Genomic DNA, 27,913 nt, shown 5'->3' with positions numbered 1-27,913 from the left:
GGTAAAGGCAACTGCCTACAAATCTGATGACTTGAGTTCAATCCTTGAAAAGTAGAGAATGGACTTCTAAATGTTGCCCCTGACCATTGAGTGCATGTCATAGCACAAACACACACACCAAAAATAATAAAAATTAAATGGAGAAAATTATAAATATTCATGGAATATTATTCTTATATAAATACCTACTTCAGCCATCTCCTCCTCTTCTTCCTCTTCTGAAGTTACCTCTTCAGTTGTCCCATTCTGAAACAGAGAAAGAATGTGCCAAAGCTACACAGAACACAGACACACAGAACACATCACAAAGCTGGTCACTATTAACCACTGTCACTGCAGTCCCATGAGCAGGGCTTAGAAGCCTTAAGAATAAACAAAAGCAATCAAATATAAAGAAAATTCAAAAACTAAAGCATAATTTAATTTTAAAAAGTTTATTTATATAGCTATGTGTCTATGGCCAAAGGCTTCTGCATATAATAAATGCTCCAAATTATTCTTTCCTTTACCTATCTACTCCTTTAACCTGAAAAACCTTAATCTTTCAATAAATCCATCTGTCCTACATTTTTATTTGAAAGGTCAGGTAGGTCACGAAGAAACAGACACTATAAGGCCGTGACTGAAGTGTCGGTCTGCTTGTGATGAAATAACTCTCATAAGACACGGTTTACTATTCACTTGCACAGGAGTCAAATGGGGTTTAAGAAAGAGTCTTCATAAACAGTAATACATGAAGTTTCCTATCAGGGCAAAGTTTGCCAGCTCTCAATATGGAAATGTATAAAGGTGGGTTTAGTTTGGAACTTGATATCTAAAATATCAAGAAACTAGGACTAGAGATCAAATCAGACCAACCAGGATCTCAGAAGCCTCAAGGTATATTGTTCTTAGATGCTCCGAGAGCACAAGTCTTAAGTGGAAAAAAAAGTTCATTGTCACAGAGCACATTACTCTTCAGTGAGCTGGAAAACATGTGCAGGTACAGACAGCATAAGCTTAGGCTTGTTTTAAATCCAAATCTCGTTAAACACTTATTATTCCTTTCCTTGGGACTAAATGAGAAAAGTAAGCAGTTCCCAAAATTATTGTGGTTCACCCTTTTTTTCATTTCCAAACCAGATTATTTTTGGTATCTTCTCAAAAACAAAAAGAAAACATAGCCATCCAAATAATCCCAAGATCCCAAATACAAGTCTGAGTGACCGAGGGTGAAAAGCATTTTTGAAATCTAATTTCAGAACCTACCCCAGAGTATCTGTCTTCAAATACACTTTAATGCAAGACTTAAAGACCATTATAGAAAGCTACAACCAATTAAACTGCAAAGAACAAACTAGTGAGCTGGTAGTGTTCAGCCCTAAAAGACACATCTACGACACAACTCATACATTCAAGGCTCAGGCATAGCAAAGAAAGGTCAGCAAGATTGTGAGAGCAAAGAAAGGAAAAAGAAGTTTGCTATGAGATTTTGGTTCCCTAGAAATATCACAGAGGCCACACCCATGAAGTCTTACCATCATGGCTACCTAAGTAAGATCTGAACATGAATGACACCAACAGAAATGCTAACGTAGAAGGGGCACTGACAAAGAACTATTCGAACAGCAGGAGAAATAATCCTCCCCACGGAAGAGCACAACATGTACAAGTGACCAAACCAGTCCGTGTCTAACATTTTATAAATGAGAAAGATGAGCAATACTCTTTCCCAAAGGATTAGTAATTTGACAAAAACACAAAGCCAATTAGGCACATGAAATCCTAAAGCCTTCATTTGAACATGTTGATAGGCTTCTTTTCAAAGCAGACTGAAAACAAACAGCAGGGCAAGCCTGTGACCTCAGCACAGTGCTGAGGACCCCAGCACTGAGTTCAAGGTCAGCTACATTGTGAGTTCTAGGACAGCCTGAGCAGGAGATAGAAATCCTGTCTCAAAACAAAAACAAAAAAAACAGAGTTTGGGGAAGGTGATGGACTTTGATAAAACAGTATGGCTACATTAGAAAAGTAATATACAGACCCAGAACTACAAGACAACAGCATACATAAAGCAAATGGATACTATTGTTGCTAACAAAGTCTTAGTCACCCTGGCTGAGAAAGCCACAGGAGTCTAACAGGAGGAACTGCTAAGTTAAGGTGTCCCAATTAATTTTAAGGATCACTCTAGTCTACAGGAACCCTATCTATCGTGACGGCCTCTCAACTACTACGGGTGTTAAAACCAAAATGAAAAGAAGAAATCTTTTCATTATAACTCAACACAACAGTGCAATTTCCTAACAGACTCCGGAGTTGGAAACTACACCTGCCAGGACTGCCCCATCCTCTGTCTTCAGGAGAGTATAGGTTCTACTACTGGACGACGGAGAAAAGTAACTATCCTATGGACAGCTCTATGGGTAACTGTACTAACTGATGCCACACCTCCTATAAATGAGCAAATAACCAAGTACCACAAATAGAAAACTGATCCTGAAAGGTGCCACACTGAAAAGCCACACAAGAGATCTGAGGCAAGATAGAGTTAAAATCTTACTGAAATCATTAGCACTGTTGAGAACAAACCAAGAACAAGTTACAAAAAAAAAAAAAAAAGACAAGGTAGTCTTGGGAAATGAAAAACATTTGAAGAAAAATAGTAAAAAGACAAAGAGTCTGTCTCCTCTAAACAAGAATATGGAGAAAGGAGATGAGTGGCAGCCTGAGGAGTTAGAAATAAAGCAGAAATAAAGCATCTGAGAGATGCAAAGGACAAGAATATGAAGGTCTAATATCCATCCAGAGAATGAAAGGAAAACATGAAAGGAAGAGACAAATGGTGGCAAGATCTGAGAAAGAGTTTAGCATATTAAGTGACTCCAGAGAAATACTAAAAAGCAAAACAGAGTCCACAGTTACAGAGGAAACCAACATTCAGACAGGAACAATGAAACACACAGAAATAGTAATCACAGTCACTAGAGTTTCATCTATAACAATAAATATGAGAGGTAAAAATGTAAATAACTGGGGAAACACCCAAAAAGAACTTTGAACTCTGTAACTAGCTCCATCACACAGAACTGTCTGTATGAGCGCATATTTGTGTATACTAGTGGATTCCCTATAACTAGAACACTTTATAGCTAAAATCTGACACCAAGTATACAACACTCTCCATAAACCAAACCTTTCTAGGAAAAATAAGACTAGAATGTATTATTTAGGGGTCTGCCTGGGCAATAAGAGCAATTACACCAATGGCACAGTCTATGTAACTGTTGATAATGCAGTTGAGGCTACATGGACTGATGAACAAAAGCAAACATAACCCCCAGAATTAGCTGAAAGAAAGTTTTGTCTAGATAACTCTTGGTTTAAAAAAAAAAAAATAGACATTCATGTCCTAGCAAAGGAAAGTAACTCCTATGTATATGCCCCAGGGAAATGACTGCATAGGAGTATCCAGAAATACAAACAAAATAGATAATCTACTAAGATTCTTTCTAAGGTGGAGGGCGCTGGCTAGAAACAGCCTAAACATCCAGCAACACTCAAATAGCAAATGAGTAAACATTCTACCTGAACAATGAATAAAAAAGGAACTACAAAAGAAAACATGAACTACATAGTGTGACTCTCAACATGGAGTTCAAAAACAGGCAACACTAAACTTACACAAGAATGGACACATGATGATAACGGCGGAGAAAATAGGAGAAGATGGCTGGCTATGCAGACCTGAAGGAGTACACTGACGGCTCTGTTTTGTTAACAACCTTCCAACTCTTCCCCTGGGGTGGCTGAAGAACAGCTCCCAGGGATTCACTGTAACCAAGCATTATGCCAAGCTTAAAGTTTCCATATTTTCAACATATGTTGTACTTCATACTATAGTCTTAGTAGGCATGTGACTAAATGGTGGAGCAGACTGAAGAAATATAAGCTATTAAAACACACGGAAGGGTTAACCTTATACACATGAAGTCAACTAGCACTCAAGCACAATATACAGCTTTGCACTGTGTTAAAAAGCTGATGTTAAGAGCTGAGGAGATAGCCCAGTGACTAAAGCACTTGTCATGTAAGCACAGGGCCTCAGTCAGACATGGCAGATCACTGAGGCTTACTGGATAGCAGCCTCACCTACTGGATAAGATCCAGGCCAGTGAGAAGCTCTGTCTCAAAAAACGGGGCTGAGGGCCAGAGAGACAGCCATTCAACAATTAAAAGAATTAGCAACAGACTGGGATTAGGTTCCCAGCACCCACATGGTAGCTCACAATCCATTGCAACTCCAGTTCCAGGGAATTTGGTGCCATCTTCAGGCCTCCAAGAACACAAGGCACACACAGAGCAGTTACATAGGGTAAAAGACTTATATGCATACAATAAAAATAAATAAATTTTAAGAAAATTTAAAAAGGATGGGCACCTGAGAAACACCAGGGTTGTTCTCTGGCCTCCACACAGAACATGCACACACACATCCAATAAAAGTAGAAGGCAGAAGGTAGAGCTAATTAAAATACAGGGGGAAGGAGAAGCAGGGGGATGAAAAAGATAACACACTATATTTTTAAAAGAACTGATTCCTCCAAGGGTCTAAGATATTAAAACAGACAAGCTTCTGGTTAATCATCAGAAATGGATGACAATTTCAGAAATGGATCAGGCTTGACCGTGTTAAAACCAGGTTTATCCACTTCAGCAATGTTGACATACTCAATCAGCAACTACTCTATTGTGGGGTTCTACACCTCATCACAGAACTTTAAAAGCATCCTAGCAAATCATAACATACTAACAGTATCCCACTTCTCTGCTACAGCTGGGGATGACAACCCAAAATGCTTCCAGGTATTTCCAAATGTCCCATGGAAGCAAAACTGCTTTTGTTTGAAATTTACTAAATTTAAACTGTATAATGGAAAAAAGACGCAAAGCTTCCTAAGTCATAACCTTGACATGGAAATAGAAGCCAAAAAAAAAAAAAAACCATTCTATAATCTCAGAGTCTAAGTAAAATTAGGGGAAAAAATTACCATATCTATCCTAGAAATGTTTACTAGAAAAATGCAAAGATGATTCAAAATCAAGGCATTTTGTTACATAATTCACAAATAATCTTAGATATCTCCATTAGCTTCCTACATACAATCAGGAGAAACAAGGCAGACTTCAAGTCCAGGATATATTGTAGGTAAAAAATTAAACCACAGACACTCTAGAAAATAAAAGTTGAACAGATACAAAATTAAAACCTTTTCTAATCATCTCTTAGGCACCACTAAATTACAAAAGAATAAACATTGTATAAATACAAAATATAAAAAAAGGGAATGGGTCTACCAGGAGCTGTTAGATGACTGCAAACAGGAACTAATCAATGAAGTTCACAGTGAAGCTGCAGGTCAGGGGACAGCAATGACAAAAGAACATCTGTAAAGCCCCCTGAAGAAGATACCACATACACCGCAACAGGAACAGCAAGCAGGATGGAAGCCTACAGACTCACATACAAAGCATTTCCACCTCCACCTCCTTAAGCAGAACCTGTGAAGATTTATCTGTCAGACAAAAGTGCACTCAGTACTAAGAAGTAGGAAAGTAGGGGGAAGAGTGGCTGAGAATCAGCATATTACTATAAGGTCTTGACTATAAGGTGTGCCAAACCATTCATCTGGTACAAAAGAAAAGTATGTAAAAAGCAATTAAAATGTGAATGAGCAAACAAGGAATACAAAAATATTTGAGGACAGGCTTTACAATGTATAAAACAAGACATGATTAAACTGAGAAAATACATAAGTAGAAACAAATAAATAGAAAATAGTAAATAGAAAATAGAGAGGCTCAAAGTGTCAAAACACACAGTTTCATGAATCTATCACACCTAGACAACAAATACAGACTGCTATGAAGAAGGGGTAATCAGAAGCTCCTGATCTCAGGCGCACATTCAGAAACTGGAGAAGAATCACTCCCCTGGCATTCAAAGCCTGTGGTATCCCAGCCCACAGAGAACTGGGGCTGGTCTGAGACTTGCTTTAACTCACAGACCGCTGGATCTGTTCCAGGTTGAAGCCTTAAGAATGTGCAGCAACGCCCACTCTTGTGTTCTTGGAGAGTTCTGAAGGACCTCTGAAGAAACAGAAGCCTTCTGAAGAGGTCATCAAGAATGATGCCATGTACAGAAAGAAACCATGTGAATAAATGCCAAAGATGCCAGATATACAAGGAGTGGGGGGTATAGATAAAAAGACACCTGAGTGCAGCTCGGGGATAAAGATCACTCTAGTTGTCTATAGCCATACTGTGCTAAACGTGTGTAATAATTGCCAAATAAAGCCAGCTAAGCCTTGATAATCCACCCAATAGCAAGAATTACTGTTTTAAGGCATTAAGGTTTTGTTTTGCTTTAATTTTTTGAGACAAAGTCTCATTGTGTAGTCCCGACTGGCCTCAAATGCAAGAAATTTGCCTGTCTCTGCTTCCCAAATGCCCCATGGGATTAAAGATGTGCACCACCATACCCAGCCCGTTTTTGCTTTTTGAGACAGGGTCTTCATCTGTAGGTTAGCTTGGCCTCATCACGCATTCACTCTGCCTCAGCCTCCTGAGTGCTGAGGTTCTAAACTTGTGCCACCATATCCACCTCAAAACCATCCCAACTTTGAAAAAATGCGGTAAACAGAGATATATAATAAAAACAAAACTGAGGGGTTAAAGAGGTGGTTCAGTGGTTAAGAGAACTTGCTGCTCTTGCAGAAGGCTAGGGTTTGATTCCCAGTGCCCACATGGGAGCTCACAACCACCTGTAATTCCATTTCCAGTGGATCCAACAGGTTTTTCTGTTTTCTACAGGTACTACACACATATGGTGCACATACATATATGTGGGCAAACATTCATACACATAAAAGCGTTTATTTTTTTAAAACCTTAAAAGTTACTATTTATCCATGTAAAATAGTAAAAGTTGAAAGAACAGCAAGATTTTATAAGAGAAAGTGAAATGGCTCCGTGAATAAAAGTATCTGACGGCAAACCTAAGCACATGGGGTTGAGCCCTGGGACGATGATGGACAGAGAAACAACTCCTGTAATGTGTGCACCAATACACACACAACATGCACACACAAATAAAAATATAATAAAATTAACAAAAAGAATACAAAAGATGTTAAAGACTCAAACCAAGAGATCTAAAATCTAAAAGTAGCCAGGCATGGTGGCACAAGTCTGTAATTCTAGCATTGAAGGTGCAGACACAAGAGGGTCATTAGCCTCGGTTACATATGGCTTTTTGAGGCCAGCCTGAACTACATGAGACCTTGTCTCCAAAAAATGAAAACGAAAATTTAAAAGTCCAATCAGTAAATTCCAAATAATCAAGATGGAAAAGTAAAGTTAACGTACAAAAATAGATAAAAAGATCGAGACTCAAATCTGAAAAGGAATGTCCTTACTAATGCCTAGCACAATGAAAGAAAAAAGACCCAAAGTTAAAGACACCATTGTAATATTTCATTACACCAAAGAAAGCACAAATTCCCTGAAGCTTCCAGAGAAAAAGGCATGCATAAGTAAGATTCCGGATGGCATCAGCCTCAGCAGCAACACTGGCAAGACGGTAACAGCACACTTTTGAAATTCTGAAGCAAAATTTCCATCCTAGATGTATGAATTCAAACATTGAGTAAAAAGAGAACATAGCGGCAGTTAATACTAAGGATGTCCCAGACAATTCTCATGTACTTCAGTGACCACTTATTTCCAGAATATCCCACAGTGCTGCCAAACTACTATTAAAAAACTACTTTTTGCAAATGAGAAATGATCAGAGTGATTAGGAGACTGGCTCAAGAACCCAAGAACTTGAGCTAGTAAGCAGAACCAAGATTCAAGACCAGTGTGGGCTTGTTCTGAAACCCCAACTCTGAACCAGATTTTCCAAACGCTAACTCAGAAAATAAGCCATTCCTTCATATTTTGGCTCTTATCTGACAATGTAATAAGAGACAAACAAGAGAGGGAAAGCCAATAGAGATGACATGAGATCCAGGAATCAATGGATTCACTCTAGGAGAGTTTACAAGAAAGATCTCAAGGTGACAACTGTACAGTCAGCCCAGAGAATGGCTCATAAGAACTAATACAGAAGAGCCAATGGCTCCAAAGAGAGAAAACCATAGAAAGAGAATGTAACTTTAGAAGCTAAGAAGTATTATTATAAAAGACACTGAGAAACAAAACATGGTCACAGGTAAGGAAATGCCCTAACAGAAAACACCAATGTCCTGATGGCAAACTGATCGTTCATAACTAAACAATGTTTTGGAAGCACTGGGTAGGTAGGTAATATAAGAGCTAAATCCTGACTTATTATAATAAAAAGTCAGTAACTGTTAGCTAAACAGATAAGTCTAGAAGTCATGAGTGACTGCTCAATTGGTGGAAATTTTCATTGCTTAGGAGAGGTACCTTTGCATTAGACCTTAAGAAGCACAAACAGACTTATGGACATGGTATGTCAAGGGAAGGTAACTGACAAGCAAACAATCAAAGAAGAAACACAGAAATCAGAAATTTTAACAGAAACCAAATTAGTGGGGTCTGGGAGCAAGTGCTCACCTGTCACAGTAAAATACAAGCAACTCCAAGAAATGAAAAGGCTGTTTTAGTACCTAAAGCAATTTACTAAGGACACAAAACTAACTTCCAAATAGGTTGTATAATAATTTTGAATCATCCTAGTTAATTTGTGATTAAGACAATTGATTTCAGCTCAACACTAGAGAATGTTTACTTTACCTGACCCGTGGGTAGTGGTTGATCTAGCATCTCAACATCCAGGTGCTTAGGGAGGTTATATAATCTGCAGAGTTCACATATCAACCACTTCAATTGCTGACGAAGCTACAAAACACATTTCAGTAAATAAGCATTATGTTAAAGAGCCCTTAGAAGACATTGAACAATGCTACAACTACTGTTAATCAATCCAGAAGGAAATGAAAATGTGTTCCTGCTCAGCTGCAGCCTACGGATGGAGTAACAGTCTTTTACACATTTTAGAGCGGCTGGTATAAGAAAATCACTATTCTTAAAGAGTTACTACAGCTTAGTATGTCCTTACAACATGGTAACTAGAAAATAACACCAACAAAAAGGCACAGAAAGAAGATTCAGACATTGTCTAGTGTCTAGTTGCTAACATCCCGGAAACTTGCAGCTTTAGACAAGAGAACATTAATGCATTCATAAGACTATAAAAAAACTATAAAAAACCTAAAGGAAATGTTGCATGTGGATTATGAAATTAGATATGCAACAGTGATATTTGTTTAAAATTATAAAGACAAGTGTGACCTAGGAGATTGAGCCCTGAAATAAATAACCTTGTATACCTAAGCTCCTGGCTTTAGTCTCCCCATCTGCAAAACAAGGAAATAAAGACTGTCTCAGGACAGACAGTAAGGAGTAAATTAAAATTAAAATTAACATTCTCCAAAAGAAAAGAAATCATTAGAAAAACTAATATCAGCTCTTTAAATTTCCATTTTAAATTTTGTAGGTATATATACTTTAAGGAAGTAAATAAGGCAAACTGTGTGTAGACATACTTTTTATTATTAAGGGCTTTTTCCCAACATAGAAGATGAGCAATACTTTGATTTAGATAGGAGCTTACTACACTGGACAGCTCAGTGTCTCTGACCAAGAAAAGATATGAGGAAGAAGCAGGTCTATGGAGGACTAAGAAAACAGAAACGGGATTAGAATGGGTTAAACCCAGCAAAGAGCAAGCCTTTCCAAAGTGGATAAGGACCAAGTGGACATGAGGAAGGCTAAACACTAAATCTGACCAAACAAATGTCCTCATGCTTGAAGGGAAGTAAAGGGCCCACCACTGTGATTTGCTCTCCATCCAGTAAGCTAGAATGTGTTTAAGTACATAATGAGATGAGACAGGGTGAGCAGGACAAGCCCTGACCTCGGATCCTGACACAGGATCCTGCAGGAGTACTGTAGGCGGCAGCAGTGTGATGGCATCATACCAAGCAACAGGAAAAACAGGGTGTTCATCTTCCAGGAAGTTTAATTTTTAACACTTTCCTCCTCTTCAGGGACTGTGGAAGAAACTAAGATCATAGGGAGGGACTAAATACTTAGAGGGTAGATGGACAAGTCTTTGGTACTTACTAGAGAGTTTATGGTTAGGGGAACGAAAGTTCCCAGGGCCAGGCACAGATGACCAGTATCATTATTTCATTTCTACAAAGAGAATGAGTGAGGGAAAGCATGACGGGCTGATGGAGACTAACGTAAACTGATATTCACATCCCATAGCACATCCAAGCAAGATCCCCTGGACACAGAGGATCTATATATGGAAGTGTATGGATTTCAAACTCTGAAGACAAATTTTGGCTAGAGCTACAGATTTAGGAATCCCTGCAATAATAAAGTATGACTTAAGTAATGAGAGTAAAAGAGCTTGCACAGAGAAAGCACAGAATAAAAAGATAGTAAAGAGACATACCAAGGAAGAGCATCTCAGGAGACCAAGACAAGATAATAAGAAATAGAGCCAGGGAATGGTGGTCTCATAGAAGTCCCCACTAGGTTAGCAATTTGCTCAGGACAAACACATTTGTCTTTGAATACACATCCCCTATCACAGAGCTTCAGAGAAGCCAATCAATATCCTTAAAATATTTTTCTGTGTTCTGTTAACAGCTTCCTACAATTATGGGAAGGAAGGAGTAGGCACAGAGAAAGCCAGCACTAATATGTACTTTACAACACTGTATACAAAAGAGGACAATTACTCAATATTTTATGCCTTGATTTTTACTTGTTGTGTCTTGGAATGTCCTATGTGTACTATGGGGAAAGACTGGTTGCACTCCTTGTTACTACAGTGGAGTATTTAACTATATGTCACCTTTTTAAATTTAACAAATTCTTTATCGGTTGGCATTAAGTAATACATGTTCAAGATGAATATTTCAACCACAGAAAAATCAATTTGGATAATTAAAAAAAAAGGAGCCACTGAATTGAACAAGTAATAAATAAGTGTCCATAAAATAGCAGAGTCTAGACTCTAGTAAGTAAATTAAAAGTCAAAACAAAACAAAACAACTCCTCTCTCTAGAAACCAGGTTATGAGAAACTGGCAGAGGCCATGAGTGAAATGTGTTGCTTTTTCCTTCAGTATTTACTTTCTATAATTAGGTCCGATGTTAAGTCCTGTTCCAGTTAACTTGACAAGTTTGTTTTTTTGATAGTACCAGGGATTATGCCTTGGATCCTGTACAAGGTAGGTGAGCATTTTCCCACTGAGTTATAGTTTCAACCATCTTCTTACTTTTGAGACAGGATCTCAACTGGTTGACCAGTTTGGCCTTGAACTTGCAATCTCCATGCCTTAACTCCACCAGGCCTAGCTCAGAAGCAATCTGAGGAATAGGGGGGCTATGTCTGTCTGTCTTTCCCAACACCTCTGCTGGAGATGTCAACACGTACCTGCCTGGCTTTTCTAACTTACCTCCTACTTTCATGGCTCTTAAGATTTAAACTCTTTTAAAACTTTTCAAACTTAGGCTCTTCATTCTTTTTCCTGAACTTTTTACACTTATGGAGGTTACAGGGGATGAACGACATGTGCACAACACATGTGTGGGGATCAGAGGACAACTTCTCTCCTACTATATGGGACTCAGAGACTGAACTCAGATTCTCAATCTTGTAGGCAAGTGCCTTCACCTGCTAAGCCATTTCAATAGCCACAGTGTTCCGAATTTTAAGAACAAATTTAAATCATCTCTAATTTATTTTGACAAGTTAAAGAGTTAATGAGTCTAACTTCCTAACTATCTATAGAATGATCTTTCTTTCTTGAGTTAAAATATCAGCTTTACTTATTCGAAATTCTCATTTGCATGACTGTTTCTGAACTTCTATTGTCTGATGGTCTAGTTCCAATATATTCAATATTTTATTTCATTTAGTATCTGTTTGGACAAATCTTTTACCTTTCTAAATTTTGTATTTTATTATTTATTCTTAGAGTCATTCTGTCAACACCACAAACAAATCTGTTGGTTTTGTTACACATAGTGACACATAGTAATCCCAATATTGGAAAGGCTGAGGCAAGAAGATTCCAAGTTCCAGGCCAGCCAGAAATACACAGCAAGATCCTGTCTTTAAAAGTCAAAATAAATAAGTAATTTTTAGTGATATTGCATTAGATTTATAAATATAAATACACGGAGGTAAATGACATTTTTAACATCTCAGACATCTGTCTTCCCATCCAGGAGCATAATATCTAAGTCGTTACATTCTGCTGGGCAAAAATTTGTAGTTTTCTTTATGTAAGTCTCCCAACATTTAAGTTTATTCTCTAGGTGTTTAGTTTTTATTGTAATCATCAATAAAATAACATTGCATTTTATCTGGTAATTAGCAACATTTGGAAAAATATATATTTTTATAAAATACACTTCAAGAAAACAATTTAGTTGCTTTTCTCTAGCTGTTCTCTTTACAGGGGTCTGAGAGGGGTATTTAAAAAAACACGGTATCTACAAAGAACAATTATTTTATCATAAGGATTTAATGGAAAAATAAAGTAACTTGAAAGGAGATGTAAGACTACAAACTATGACCCCAACTATTTAAAGACATATGAAATAGTATATGTATTTTGCTAGCAAAGAAAAAACTGGTAGAAAAATATTTATTGTGTCAATGGTGGTTATATTAGGTAGAAAATTATAGGAACGTTAAATGTTCTCTTTTTGCTTGTCTACAACTTATTAGTTTTCTCACAATGGGTAACTTTCAAATTTAAAAAGAGTAAATAAGCATTTTTAATTTAAAAAAAGGATACTTTTTACAAGATTTGTGTGTGTGTGTGTGTGTGTGTGTGTGTGTTGTACACCTGAGTACAATGCCTATGGAGACCAGAAAGCATCAGATCCCCTGGAGCTAAAGTTACAAGTTGGTGTAAACTGCCCAACTTGGGTGCTGGGAGCTGACCTCAGCTCCTCTGCAAGAGCAGGAAGTGCTCTACACTCCTGAGCCTTCTCTCCAGCCCCAAAAGATAAATCTCTTTACACAGCTGTTCCCTTTACTCCCAGACAAGCATTCTACAATTTCAGTTTTCCAGGGGTAATAATCAAGGTCCACATACACTAACTGGAAGTAGACAACCTTTAAAGTTCTTTTTAACATGGAGCCTGATATCACTGTTCTACTTTACTACTGGCTACTACTAATCTCTTAGTGTTCCATGTACTGAAGAAAACTTGTTTATATAGAGCTCAGAGTTACTCACAGACCTAGATTTTTAATAGGGGTCTTGGAATGTGTGGACAGGTGGACAAACAAAAACAAACAAACAAAGCTTTCTTCAGTAAATTTGGCTTTTACTGCAGACTCGTGAGCCCTGTCAGCAAAGGAACTCCTAACACTAAATGATGCCATTCTCTCATGACCTCCCTTCACAGTCACACAGTCTATCAAAAATGTCTACTTTAACTTTTAGAATGAAGGAAAAAAGAACCTCAATTCCTAATGTAAAAAGGAACTGTATCTATGGAAAGAGGGAAATGGACTTCAAAAGCTGTACCTAAAATTATAATTATTAAATATGCTGTAACAACTTGTGTCACGATCTAAGAAGGAATGGAAAATATCAGGAAAAGGAAATAAATGAAGTAAAGTTTAATTTGATAAACTTTTATCATATTACCTCTTAATACTTAATTTCTATTATAAGACCATGAGAAGGAAAAAAGGAAAGACTGGTTCATCTCCTTACCAAATTGTTGTTCTTAGTGTCTTCTAGGCGTTCCAGAACTGATGTCAGATTTGGGTCATCAGAGTCCACAAACCATATTGGTGAAGAAGATGGGTAAGATTCCTGTTATCGAGACAACAGGTGAAACACACTTACAAACAGACCAGCCCAGATATGCAGTTAAAAGCACACCACTAAACACAAGGAGATTATGATCCACACAAAATGCATCAAAGGAAGAAAGGCAACACTGAAATTCATGTGGAGAGACCAAACTCCTCTGTGCAGTTTAAAAATTAAAGTTGCTAAGTTTAACAGTTTAATCTTGCCTAGTCCATGTTATACAATTTGTAAGTTTAAAATCAGACAACAGAGCTTTACCAAATGAGCAGAATGACTAAAAATCAAATATACCTTAAGTGTTCCTTTTATCAAAGAGGAGAAAACGTATCCAAGCACCACGGAAGACTTGCAATAGCAGGTCTATCCTGACCTGAATTCTCTAGCTTTCACCTTTTTTCCAGGGCTTGAAAACATGAAATCACAATAATTTCTCAAAGTGAAAAGGCAAGTTAAAAAGAAATCCCAACTTTAAAATTCAGTCTATACATTTGAACAGTACCTTTTACATTTTAATAATGCTATAGATTTTATCTAGATATCTAGTTCTGAATTTTTAAAATAAATACAAGGAATACACATCTCCAAATCTTCACAAATGCTCTAAACACTACTTTTCAAGACGCTCTACTCACAGTGTTCTGACCTTCTAAGTAGTGTAATTACAGAACCCACTTGGAGGTTTTCTTTTTCCTCCACCAGTATAAAATGTATTACACTGTGCCAGGCTTGGGAATGGAAACCTTAGGGGCCATGAGTTTGAGGCCATTCTGGATAAACACAGAATCCCTGTCTCAAAAAGGGAGGTGGGGGTGAGCTGGAGAGATGGTTCTGTGGTTAAGATCATGTACTACTCATTCCAGGGGACCTAAGTTCAATACCCAGCACCCATGTCAGGTGGCTCACAACTGCCTGTAACTCCAGCTCCAGAGGATATGGCACCTCTAGACTCCTCAAACACTTGTACTCATGTGCATATACCACCACTCCACCTCCACACATACCACAAACACATAATTAAAAATAAAGAAAATGAAATCTAAAGGTGGAATTTACTCCATTTATTTTTTCCATCCCTTCTTAGACTGTAACTGAGAATGTAGTTTATTTCTTTGGTTTTTCCTTTTGTTTTCTGAAGCCAGGTCTTAATATGTAAACTCAAATTTGACCATCCCTCTACCTCAGCTTCCTAAGTGCTAGGATTACAGGGTGGCTTCAGAATACAATTTTATAACAAACTGACATATTAAATTAAGATTACCTTCATCTGATCTTGCCTAACCCTTTTCTTGATGCTGATAGTTTCTCCTACCTCTTTTGTTTCTGGGGGGTTGAGGATCAAATATAAAGCCACGCCTAGGTTCATGCTCTACCACTGAACTCCATCAGCATTAAAGATTGCTTTCTAAATAAAGCAGGTGTTAGAAGCAGAGTGAACAGCAGCACAGGGCTGCCACAATCCTCATTCAGATTTCACCTGCCACAGAAGTGGGCTTCTGAGTTAGCCATTTTAATAGACATTTGACATTTATTCGTGGACATCATCAATGGTATTCTCAAACACTCTATCAGGTAGCCTTTAGACAGCAGGTAGGCCCCAATTAATTCTTACCTCTTTGTATTCACACCCCTGTAAAAGTCCCCTTCCTTGGACTTAGTCACTCATTTCTAAATACAGCAAAAGTACCAATATTACTTTTGAAATCAAGTTACAAAAATACAACTCTTGCCTTGCTTATCTCCCAGTCTTGCAATTAATCCTGGTGAGCTACCCCATGGAGAGTTCTGAGCCACAAGAAAATGAAAAAGAGCTCTAAGAATGAAACCAAAGTCGACAGATTAAGCCAACAGTTTATGAGAAGAATCCTGCCAACAATTATGACCTTTCCGGCCTTCTGATCACTGTAGCCTCCACCACCATGTTCCTGCACCAGGAAAGAGCACAGGCCAGAGAACCAAGAAAATGGTGCACAGATACTGATCCACAGAAACTGAGTAAAGTTTGTTGTCTAAAGACTCTAAACTTAGGAGGCTGAAGCCATGGTTCCGAGGTTAAAGAGCACTTGCTGCAGTTCCCAGCACCCACAAGGCAGTTCACAGTCAGCTGCAATTCCAGTTCCAAGGAACCCAACACCTTCTGGCTTCTACAGGCTCCTGAACACGTATGGTATACTCATGCAAGCAAACACACGCTCCTTTTTTCCCCAAAGGTCTAACTGGCTCAGCAGTTAAGAAAACTGACTGCTCTTCCAGGAGACCCAGATTCAGTGCTCACAACCACCAGTAACGCCAGTTCTAGGAGATCTAACGCTCTTCTGACTTTGCAGGCATTACATACCTGGTACACAAACATACATGCAGGCAGAACACTTATACACATAAAATAAATTAAGAAAAACAAAATTCTAAGTTTGTTAGAAAGAAATACATCTATTGCTAATCAAATAATAAAATTCTAATATCCTAGCACACAAAGTACTACTGAGAAATGCTACTACTATTTTTTTTAATTTTAAGTTTCTTTTTTTTTTTTTTTTGGTTTCTATTGATGGACGACCCTGCCTCAACTAGTAAAATGCAAGAATGACCAAGGATAATTATCAGTATCTGTCTTGGGTTTCCACATATATGCACATATGTGTGTGTCTTTTGAAACAGTAACAAGAGTTAACACCGTTTAAACCAAGGATCCTGATGTGTAAACTGTCTTTTGAAAGAGCTTATGATTTCTAAGTTTTGTAAATTTCCACGCATATATATTATGGCTTAATATATATGCAGAAATTGAATTGTTTTTTTAAGCTAATGGTAGAAAAGCATATGTCACTGTTTTAGACAGTCCTAAGTTTTTTTAAGTGAGTTAATGAAGGAAGCATTACATCCTTTAATCCACTAACAGACATTTTTTTTTTCTCCTTTGTACTGTTTTCTACTGGGACTCTGGGAAAATACATTATTGGTGGATACTAGCTACTGAATACACTTTTGTGGTAGAAAACTGTATTACACAAATAGTTCTTTAGCACTATATAGGAACTATGACCTCATTATAACAGAACTAACAGCACAAAAACTAAAAATTTTTAAAGCATTTTACCAAATCCTAGGAAAAAAAAAAAAAAACTACTGAAATTAGTGGTCAGTAGTGGTAGCTACATGTACGCCCAGCAATGGCTGGTTTATTTTTGTGTTCTCATTCATTTCTTTCTGTCCCCCTCCCCCTCACACACACAACTTTGGTTTTTCAAGACAGGGCTTCTCTGTAGCTTTGGAGTCTGTCCTGGAACTAGCTTTTGAAGACCAGGCTGGCCTCGAACTCACAGAGATCTGCCTACAACTCTGCCTCCTCAGTGTTGGGATTAAAGGTGTGAGCCACCACCACCTGGCTCTCATTCATTTTTTATTGGCTCCAAATCTCTTCACAGGCTAAAAGGTAAAGTATCTTCAGAATTAATCCTGTTCTTAAAGAAAGGCACTTACTGAGTAGTGTAATTTCACATTCTTCCGCCTAGTTTGGGAATATAGCATCTAGACCATTTTTACTGCTTGGTTTTTGTATTTTCTTTAGCTTTTAAAAACTAAAAATAGATCTACAAGTTCACTGTATAGATTAGTGTTTATCTAGTAAATGTCCAAATGAATAAGCATATGAGCTACTGATGTAGAGTGAAATACCCACACCACATTAAAAATATTTAGAGAGAGATCAGTTCCCCTGAGCAGTTGTATTTTAAATCCTATACATGAAAAGACAGGCTGGGCAGCAAGTCTAAGCACTCATTTCAGTGTTTCTCAGAGGCCTTAGACCCCTCACTACAAGAAGACTACACCATTGATGGTCTTTTTTATTCTACTCAATTTTCACTAGGGCACAAGAAATTCAGCAGAGGTAAAACTGCCACTACCTTTGCACAAGCGAAGTCCTAACTCCAGTGGGCTGGAATCTTGCACTGCTAGTACTTACACAGACGAAGCTGTGAAAAGATCAGGTTTTACTTCAGAACGCCTGTGACGAAGCAGTGAGAGTGATATCATTACATCTTCTATACCTTTACTATTGTGTAATGAAACAGGAGTAGACCCGAGCACCCCGGACGACACTTGAGTAGGCATGTGTGACTCATCTGACATGAACTGACATGAGCAGATACTTTTACTTGAAAAGATGACGGTGCAAGGCTTATTCCAACTTGGCTTTTGGGAAGATGTCTTCTCAAAAATAAGAGATAGCCTGTCACTTCCAAAACAAAGGATGGTACATTTTCTCAACAGCAAAGTCAAACTTTAGAGAAAAACACTCAAACCCTGAGACACTTACCCACCAGTGTAAGCTAGAAGTTTCACAGAGTATTATGAAGAGACTGGTGGTGAGATTAGATTGTATAGTGAAACTTATCAATATCTAGAAGATATGTCAATCAAATATTTTCCCAATGATCAATGAATGATACTATAATAGCATGCAAGAATAAGATCAAGTTTTTGTGAAGTATCTCACACACACACACACACACACACACACACACAAACAAATATTCACAAGGTGGGAAAACTGCTCAGTGGTAATAACACTTGCTTAGCATGCTTGAGGCCCTAGGTTTCGTTCCCAGAATATGAATAGAGATCCCAATTATTTAAAGAGGCTATTGCTATTAAAATATTTCTTTTCCAACCAGGTATCTGAGGTTGAGTTTTGTTCACATTACTTCAATTAAAGCATGAAAAAACTGGACTGGAGAGATGGCTCAGAGGTTAAGAGCATGGCTGTTCTTCCAGGATCTGGGTTCAATTCCTACCACCCACAGAGTGGTTCATAACCATCTCTAACTCCAGTTCCAGGAAATATAACACTCTCTTCTGGCTCTTCAGGCACCAGACATGCACATGATACACAGGCATACATAGAGACAAAACATACACATAAAATACAATTAATAAAGTATATTTTTAAAAATTCAAACAAACTAAATGTAGAAACAAAGACAGAACATGCACCAAAGAAACCTGCAGTATGTAAGACTGGTTTTAGTTGTTAATGTTTTAATAATTTCTAATGATAAATACCAAAAGTATAACTGATAAAAATGAGTTTAACTAAGTCCTGACCCCCAAAATATTGAGAACTGTTGCTTCCCACCTTCTCTCCTGCCAAATCCCTTATCCTTCATCAATCCTTTCCTCCTTGGAAGAAGCATATCCTTTTCTCCATTCTCCATTAACCTACATGTTCCACTGGGACAGGCTTTGCTAACTCCCTCCCTTGACACAAGGTCTAGCCAAAGAACTCTAGCACTCTGTCTTAGTTAGCGTTATTACTGCTGTGATGAAACAGCAGTACAAAAATCAACTTGGGGAGGAAGGGTTTATTTGGATTACATATTCTGAGTCACAGTCCACTGAAGGAAGTCAAAGCAGGAATTCAAACAGGGCAGAAAACCTGGGAGCAGGAGTTGATGCAGAGGCCATGGAGGGGTGCTGCTTACTGGCTTGCTCAATCTGCTTTCTTACAGAACACAGAACCATTAGCCCAGGGATGGCACCACCCACAATGGTCTGGAGCCTCCCACAATCAATCACTGAGAAAATGCTCTACAAGCGTGCGTACATATATATGGAGGCATTTTCTCAACTGAGGTTCTCTCCTCAGATATCTCTAGTCTGTGCCAAGTCGACATAAAACTAGCCAGAACGCAATCTAGCCACTCCCACTGATGTGAGCTGGTCAGGTGGGAAAGCCACGAAAATCTGTGTCTTCTCTCAGACTAAAAATCTTTTTCTGGGACAACTGGGGTCACAGGTATAATTCTGGCTAGCCTGGGGTAATCAGTATTCACCTTGCCCTAAATGAGAGAATTCACAAGGTCAAATTTCTTCCCAGAGGGCTGTAGATAACTATGTTTGTCATGACATGTAGTTATGTCTGTGGTGACTGTCATGACTGTGGTGATGTTCAGTCCTTATCCAATGCTAACAGTTTTACCAATCTGATAACTAAAAGCTGGTAGCTGGAAAAAAAAGTTTCTATACAGTACAATATAATTTGTTCTACCTTCAGAAACCAAATCAGCAACAACAATTACAAGCAACCACCTCTAGGAAAATTTCCAAAGATATTGCCTATATATACAAGGATTCCATCTACTGATGCTCAGAGCATTACTTAAAATGGGGGAGGGGGGAGAGAAGAAGCCACCACCTGCATGTCCAATACTAGGAGACAGAATTCATTAGATGATTCTGTCAATATCACAGAAGAGGAGACACTGGAGAAGGACTTCAGGAAACAAATCCAGTTTTGTTTAGCAAATCCAGTTTGCTAAGTGAGAAAAATGTCACAAAACAATCTCGTTTACTATTTTTCAAAATAGTAGTCAGGTATGATAGTATATATACCTTTAACTGCAAATTCAAGAGGCAGAGGTGGAGATCTCTGTGAATTTGAGGCCATCTGGTCTAAACAGAGTTCCAGGGCTACACAGAGAGACCTTGACTCAAAAAAAATTTAAAAAATCAGCACATAACACTGAGGGAAAAGATAATCAGAAAGATACGACACCAAAATTCAGAGCAATGGGTGCTAAAATTAGAGAGGTGGTTTTTTTGTTTTTTTCCCCCCAGTTCTGATTTCTCTGGTTTCTAAATTTCTCACAATAACAATGTTTTGTTTACCATGTTACAAAATATCCACCACTGGAAACAACTTTCAGCATAAACTGCATCATGTTCTAAAAACTGCTTCAATATCCAAAGTAGAGAACAAACCACAGCTACTCAGAACATCTTCCTAAGTGAACTGAGGCAAATAAAATAATGGAGATGATCTGAAATCAACTGTGCTGCAAATTCTCTGGATGATTTCAGCAGTTCTGATTAGGCACTGTTTTACATAATTATCTTTAGAAGCAATTAGAGACTTCTAGTACAAAAGCCTTGAGGGTCAAGGGGGAAGCCTTGTTATGTTTCTCTCCAGTAATGTTTTATATTTAGCAATATCTATTTCCATGCAATCTCTACACCTTACCTAACACTACCCCTTTCCAGGTCTAAGCTCAACACTCCCATACTACAGACACAAAAAATAAATAAATAAATAAAAATTTAAAAAAAGGTTACCAAGGTATATACCATCATTCACAAAAAGGAAACCCAACCTCTCCATAATTTCATTTCTCTCAAGAAAGTGCATAAAAACAGAGATGGAGAAGCCAGATAAGCACAAGGAATCTGATCCTATATTATTAGCTGGTCAAGCAAATGAAAACAATGACTCTTTCTGGTCTCAAAGTACCATTCAGGAGCTTAACACGACAGCTCTGGTATCTCCAGCAGCTTCTCTACAAATTCAGTGGGAAAGGCAATCCGCTGTGAGAGAACAAGCCAAAGACTCTCAGACTCTGCAGTCATTTTGTTCATTATTTCCTTCATGTAAGTTTGACTCAACTACTTTTTATCTTTATAAAGACCAGAAAAACAAAACATGAAGTTAACAGCATTGCCTTATTTCCCATGAAAAGATTTTACAAAGCAGATAATTTATGTCCATCCTTTCTTCGTAGCTTGGTCTTGAACTCAGGGTCTTGCATATGCTCGGCAAGATGGAGTACTCTACCCCTGAGCTATCCAGCTCAAAGTATTTTTAAAATAGTGGTTATCACTTTCTCATTTGTATGGTATAGTACAGTACTGTCGAGAAGAAGCTTTCCAATAATATTCCAGAGCAAAAAGAGACTGTTTTATGGACAAACACAATAAATGAAATGATTTAAGATCCTAAAAATTAAGTAACCTCTCCCTCCCAGATTCACAGCTAACATTTGTTAATTTAGTAGCTTGCTGTTGGGGGAGAGACTTTTAGCAATAATGAAAAAAATTAGCTAAACAAAAATTATTCACCAAAACTAGCCTGACAATCATTCATGAAGAAACACCAATCTATGTATACAAGTAATATAAAGAATAAAATTTCAATTTTATACCAACTAATCTACTTCCTGTGGGAGATATTTTTTTTTTTAACTCTGAAACAGCAGTTTACTCCCAAGAGTCTCCAGCTGCTGCTGGGTGTGTGGTACAGCATGCACACAGAGAGGAGTTTCATTTACAAAGCAAGTTCAAGGCCAGTCTGAACTATGGTGAATAAGACTCTTAAAAAGGAGGTGGAGGAGGATGGACAGCTCAGTTGATAGTTTGCAACAAAAGCATGACAGCCTGAATTTGATTCTCAGAATGCACATAAAGCTAGACAGATGTGGTGGTACATTTGTATAACCCCAGGGCTGGGGAGACAGAAACAAGTTGGGCTCATAAGCCAACTATCTAGGCCAACTATCCAGCCTCACAATAGTGAAAAACTTTCTCAGCAAGATGGCTCAGTAGGTAAAACTGCTTGTCATGTATGTCTGACCACCGGAGTTTAGACCCCAAAACTAGGTAGCACCTTGCCTATATAATCCAAGCCAGCATTAATCTGGCGAAATGGGAGGTGGAAACAGGAGAATATGCCTATATACTGGTGTACCCAGTGAAGCAGCAAACAATAAGACTCTGCCTCTAAAAGGCAGAAGGCAAGAAGAACCAAAAACCAAGATTGTCCTCTGACCTACATACACGCACACATTACAGGGACTGGGGAGATGGCTCAGACTATAAAGTACCTGCCACACAAGCATGAAGACCTGAGTTTGATTTCCAGAATCCATGTTAAGGGGGGGGGGGGCAGGGACATTTTCTATTAAGCACAGCACCAAAGATGTAACGATAGATGGAGCCTTGGAGCCCACTGGCTAGCCACTTAACTAATTGGTGAGCCCCCAAAGAAGAACCTTGTCTCAAAGAAGGTAGAGAGCTCCAAAAAACAAAACAAAACAAAAACACCCAAAGCTGATTTCTGGCCTCCACCTGTATCCACAAACACATGTACCCACATGAACACATACACACTCATACTCTTACTCCTAAAATTCCAATGAGTCTATACAAGAAGCAATGGAACCAGACACAGTTATCCATGACCCCAGCACTCTAAAGGCAGGTATGAAGTTTCAGGCCCAGCTTGGTCTACATAGCAAGTTTCAAGCCAGTCAAGGCAATATAGGGAGACCCTATCTCAACATCCCTTTACTTCAAAAAAACATAATGGAACTGCCAGCTTAAGTAATTTTTTAAAAGACTAAAAGAAAGCCATATCCCAACTCCCAAAACAGTCATACAGGCTATTAAAGAAGCTGCTTTGCTTTGAGTATGATTATAACAACTGGGTATTAGTACTGACTGACAACCAAGCCTGTTAACTGAAATGGAAAAAACAATACCTAAGTTTATATAACAGATAACCTTTCATGAGTTCACAGAAATGAAATAAAGACTCCTTGAGGTTCATATTCAAGAGCAGGACAAATTTATAAAACATGACGGGGGAAAGAAGACAAAACAGCCCAATTTCCATGGACTAGAAAGGAAAACACCTGAGTTTTTACTTCTGACACTATTCTTCATATGTAGCCAAATTACAGATTTCCTATCAAGTCCTCAGTGACATCTTAAGCATTTGTGTACTACTACCTATGATACTTTCTGATGTTCTCACTCTTTCTGATAAAATTCTTAGCAGTTAGCTTTCAAGATAGGAAAAATTCTCTTCTAAAACACAATATAATTAGAACAGTGGTCAGGGGTTGGGGATTTGGCTCAGTGGTAGAGAGTTTGCCTAGCAAGTGCAAGGCCCTAGGTTCAGTCCTCAGCGGCTATAGTCAATAACACAAGTATGAATGGGAAGAAAAAAATAAAGCACAAAATTATAATTACACAATATTCTCCTGACACCATTAAAAACTAGCTTGGAGAAAGGATATTTTAATCAGAACTATGAGAGAACATGAGAAACCATAAAGCAGAAATAAAACCTAAAGGGAGGAACGGGAAATGTTACCATGAACTGCGCATGACCCACAAAGAGTCTTGAGGGGCAATCAACCATGGAACAGGCAGACTGGGAAGAGTACAAGGCAGGAGTCAGGAGCACATTCTACAAGAGGAAGAACAGCTGATCAGAACGTTAGGAGCAAAAGTGGGCACAGTGTCCTCAGAGGAGTATTCAGAAAGTGTACATAAGTATATAAAAGTGAGATGTCATCAACTAAACATCACAGAAACTGCACAAGGATGCCTTTTGGTAGCTTGGTGACCTGGTGTGTAGAGTGCTCAATAAATACTCCTGCTATCTAAAGAAGGAAAGTTAAAAGAATGGGTCAAACTCACTACACTCAGGACCTACAACTTTTTACAAAATAACAAATCACCAACCTAGTACACAGGGTCCTTGTATTTAAATTCCACCCACATTTTTACTTGCTATTTCTCTTCTGAGCAAGAAAAAAAACTAAATAAGCAGGTCCCATAGATTATCAAAACACTATTTTAAAAGTATACCTTTTATAAGCACATTCCAAAATGTTAACAGAAAAAAAAAAAGTATGTCCGAAGCACACTTCAAATTAATCCAACAGGAGTACACCATGATATAAGATTGGAGTACACATAAATAAGCGAGCCTGGGTACACAATGTCTCTGTTTAGCTCTGGGTGTTTGTTAGTTTTCCATAGTGAAGTTAACATACACTCCTATTGAGAATTTGTAATTGTCTTCTGGTAACGTCTGCTCATTACTCACTAGCTGGTCAACAACGTTGCACTAGTACCAATACATACCACTGCATCCTTTCACCTAGTATCTGAGTCTTCATTTCCATTGCAACTGCCTAATCCAAGTCATCATTATCCTTTCTCTGTCCTATATGCCTCCAAAATGGTTCTCCATGGGATGCTGCTGGCATTTTAGGTCAGATAATGCTTTGACATGGCAAACTGCCCAACATTACACAACACTAGCATCCCTGTACCCATGGTAGTAAATGCCAGCATGCCAAGAGCATCTGCCAACATCCACTGGAATATATAAAACCACACATTCATGTATTTTCTAACATCACACCACTATTAAAAGTTCTGAAAGCAGACATATTTTCTCAACTTACCAGAATGAAGGTGTGGCTCCCCAGTCTACAAAATTTAGTACCCTATCATTTAGATCAGTTGTACCTTTTCCTGGTCATACCTTCAACTTCTACCTGAATAATACCCTCCAACTGTTCAGGCCAATCTACTTAGCCACTTACTTCACAGTGACTACTACTGTCTACCTTCCATGTTTGGGAAATCTTCACCAGCCTACAACCCTGGGTTTCTCAAGTCTGTGCATTAACTGTCCACTCCTAAGATCTCAACCCTCTCAAGCTTCAGTGTCTCATCCGGGTGGAATTTCCTCTGTCTGGAACACCTTTTCTCTAGCCTTCCGAGTTTGGACTCACCTGTCCAGCTCCTCCAAGCTTCCTGAGGCACACCTTCAGTTCCTGTCTAAGGGTGTCTGTTGCTGGGATAAAACAACTTGCCGGGGAAGGGGCCTTCACTGAGGGAAGTCGGAGCAGGAACTCAAACAGGAACTGAAGCAGAAGTCATGGAGGAGGAGCACTTCTTACTGGCTCTGTGGCTTGATCACTTCGTTTAATACATTACAGGACCACCTGTCCAGGAACAGCACCATCACAATGGTCTGGGCCCTTCCTCGTCAATCATTAATGAAGAAAATGCCCCCATAGGCTTGTCTACGGGTCAATCTTAAGGAGGTATTTCTCTCCACTGAGGTTCCCCTAGGGCTCTACCTTTGCCAAGTTGTCAAAAAAATTAGTAGGCACAGCTCCCTACTCAAAATTAGATGCTCCCTTTAGAGTTCATAACACCGCAGTAGTTGTCATGGTTATATAAAACTCTCCAAGAAGTGTGAGTTCTCCAAGTAGGCACTGGTTTGCCAAGTTCTCAAACACCAATACCCACAACATAACCAGATATTCAGAAAGTGCATTCTCTCCTCACTAAAGCACACTGAGGCAGTTTTTTGGTTTTTCGGGCATAACAATAGCTAACAGTACAAACAGTATCCACGTTTTCCTGTAGAATCTGGTAACTATGTTAAGGTCAATTAGCATAACGCCAAGGCCTTTGCAAACTCCCACACTTGGGAGTTAGGTATTGAATCAACAGAAGGAATCTTAGTCATATTTAAACTTCCACCCTGTTGTAATACAATATATTCTGCACATAACGTCAAGTCAACAATAAATAGCCTGCCTCATGATACACTTCGATGGGGGAGGGAGTTCACTGAAAATTCGATATTTCACCAAGCTGAGTGTTTCTAATGAGCTTTACGCTAAAATAGAAAGAAGTTTCCACGTGTCTCTCCAGCTTTCTATTCCAACCTGATTCTTTCCGGGTAGTAAACTGGAAAGCATCTCCTTTCCCCTCCTGGTAATGTCCAAGCTTCCGCACAAGTGGGACAGCTCGCACACTCGCCACACCACCTGCCGCGTGGAAGGTTCCATGAGCTTTTCCGAAACGCCTTAGCGCAGAGCCAGGTCAGAGCTACACGATGGTTCACACCATCCCCGGGACTGCGTCCTAAACTTTTTCCTTAAATGCAAAAGCTTTTGGCTCTGTCCTCAGAGACCAACACAGAAACAAAAAAAAACTGGTCCAACAAGCAAGGACGAGGGGTTTGAAGCCTGACGGGGAAATGAGCTAAAAAAGACCTGAGCGCCTCTCCACCTGGACTGCCAACCGGAGCCCACCGACGCGCCGCGGTCCCCAGAGCAGGCCGGCTACGGGCGGCCATGGCGACCTCGGGGCCCGACGGGGGCCGCGAGGGGCCAACAGCGCCAAGCCGGCCCGCGCAGAGCCGAGACGCGCCTCCGCCGCCTCCCGGCCAGGCAGCCCCGAGCTCCCGACCGGGCCCGGGGCCCAGCCGCCAACCGGCCGCGCCCGGGGCGCCGGGGGTCTCCGGGGCAGGCGCCCTTTGTCCCGGGACTGCGGCGCCCCCCGTCCGCCCTCGCCCGGCCCCGAGGGGCTGCGGCCCGGCGCCTCACCGTGATGTTGCAGTGGAGTGTGAGCGGCGGCGGCGGCGGCGAGTGCGGGCTGCCCGGCGGCGGCGGCGGCGGCGGCACCAGGAACTGGCAGTGCAGCTCGTCCAGCTTCCAGCTGACGATGCGGAATCGCTCGTGGTTCTTGTCGAAGATGGACGCCAGGAACTTCAGCTCGGCCTTGAGCCCTGACACGGACATCTTCCCCTCATCTCCGGCGGGAGGGGTGAGGAAAGGGAGCCGGGGCCGGGAGCCGCCGTCACGGCCGCGACCGCCCCGCGGGGCCGGCCCGGGCCGCGCTCTCGCGGCTCCGCCTCTCCCCCGCCGCCGCGACCCGCGTCCGAGCGCGGCTGGAAAATGGCGAGGAGCGCGAGGCCTCGGCGGGCGAACCGGCGAGCGAGCGGACGGGCGTGCGGGAGCCGGGGTCGGCTCCTGCCTTTGTAACCGACTCCACCCGCAGGAGGCGGTGGCCCCGCGGCTTAAAAGGGCAACAGCGACGCCGCCCCCGCCGCCGCCTGCGAGAGGGCTGCCCCCGCCCCGGCGCGCTCCCGCCAGCTCCGTGCGCGCTCCCGCCCGCCCCCTCCTCTCATGACCCAGCCCCCTTCCGCGCCGCGGCGGGGCTCCTGCGCCCGGCACCCGCAGCCCGGAGGATCTGGGCCGGCGGCACCACACGCTGGCGGACGAGCCTGAAGCCCCCGCGCGCCTCTGCGCCCGGGCCTCCGGCCAGACACGTGCGCGGCCTGTCGCGCCGGCCACGTCGGCTCCAGCAGGAAGCGCGCTGGCCCCTGGAGGTGGCTCCTCCGCGTGGTTGTCCGCGGGCCACCCACTCACCTGGGCTGGGCGCGGCCAGGATGGGGAGAGGAGGGATGCTTGCACGCCTCGCTGCTTCACCTCTGCTGCTCTCGCTCAGCGCTGAGCCACCCACCACTTTTCTAAGTGTGGCTCCTGAAAGGTCCTTCTCGCCCCACTTGTGCTCCCTCCTTCGCTCCCGTTTGCCAGAGATGATGATGATGAT

The 27,913-nt window shown here is 40.4% G+C and overlaps 1 protein-coding gene across 2 annotated transcripts in view; it reads right to left on the bottom strand.

Moving 5' to 3' along the window:
* The window catches only part of Ube2q2 (ubiquitin conjugating enzyme E2 Q2), a 57,085-nt gene extending 29,848 nt beyond the window's left edge, over nucleotides 1-27,237 (bottom strand). The window contains exons 1-4 of one of the 2 annotated variants that reach the window (XM_085688779.2): nucleotides 26,905-27,237; nucleotides 13,829-13,930; nucleotides 8,803-8,907; nucleotides 190-246 (exon numbers count right to left, since the gene is read on the bottom strand). In XM_085688779.2, coding sequence (XP_085544905.1) covers nucleotides 190-246; nucleotides 8,803-8,907; nucleotides 13,829-13,930; nucleotides 26,905-27,099 — 459 coding nt within the window. In that variant the 5' untranslated portion in view covers nucleotides 27,100-27,237. The remainder of the gene's footprint in view (nucleotides 1-189; nucleotides 247-8,802; nucleotides 8,908-13,828; nucleotides 13,931-26,904) is intronic. The other variant, XM_085688780.2, reaches the window with a different exon arrangement.
* Nucleotides 27,238-27,913: the final 676 nt, after the last annotated feature.

The sequence above is a fragment of the Myodes glareolus genome, chromosome 4 (assembly GCF_982192425.1).
Source record: "Myodes glareolus chromosome 4, mMyoGla1.1, whole genome shotgun sequence".
Taxonomy (NCBI): Eukaryota; Metazoa; Chordata; class Mammalia; order Rodentia; family Cricetidae; genus Myodes; species Myodes glareolus.
The sequence above is the reverse complement of the archived record's forward strand: the minus strand, read 5'-3'. Positions and strand labels throughout refer to the sequence as shown.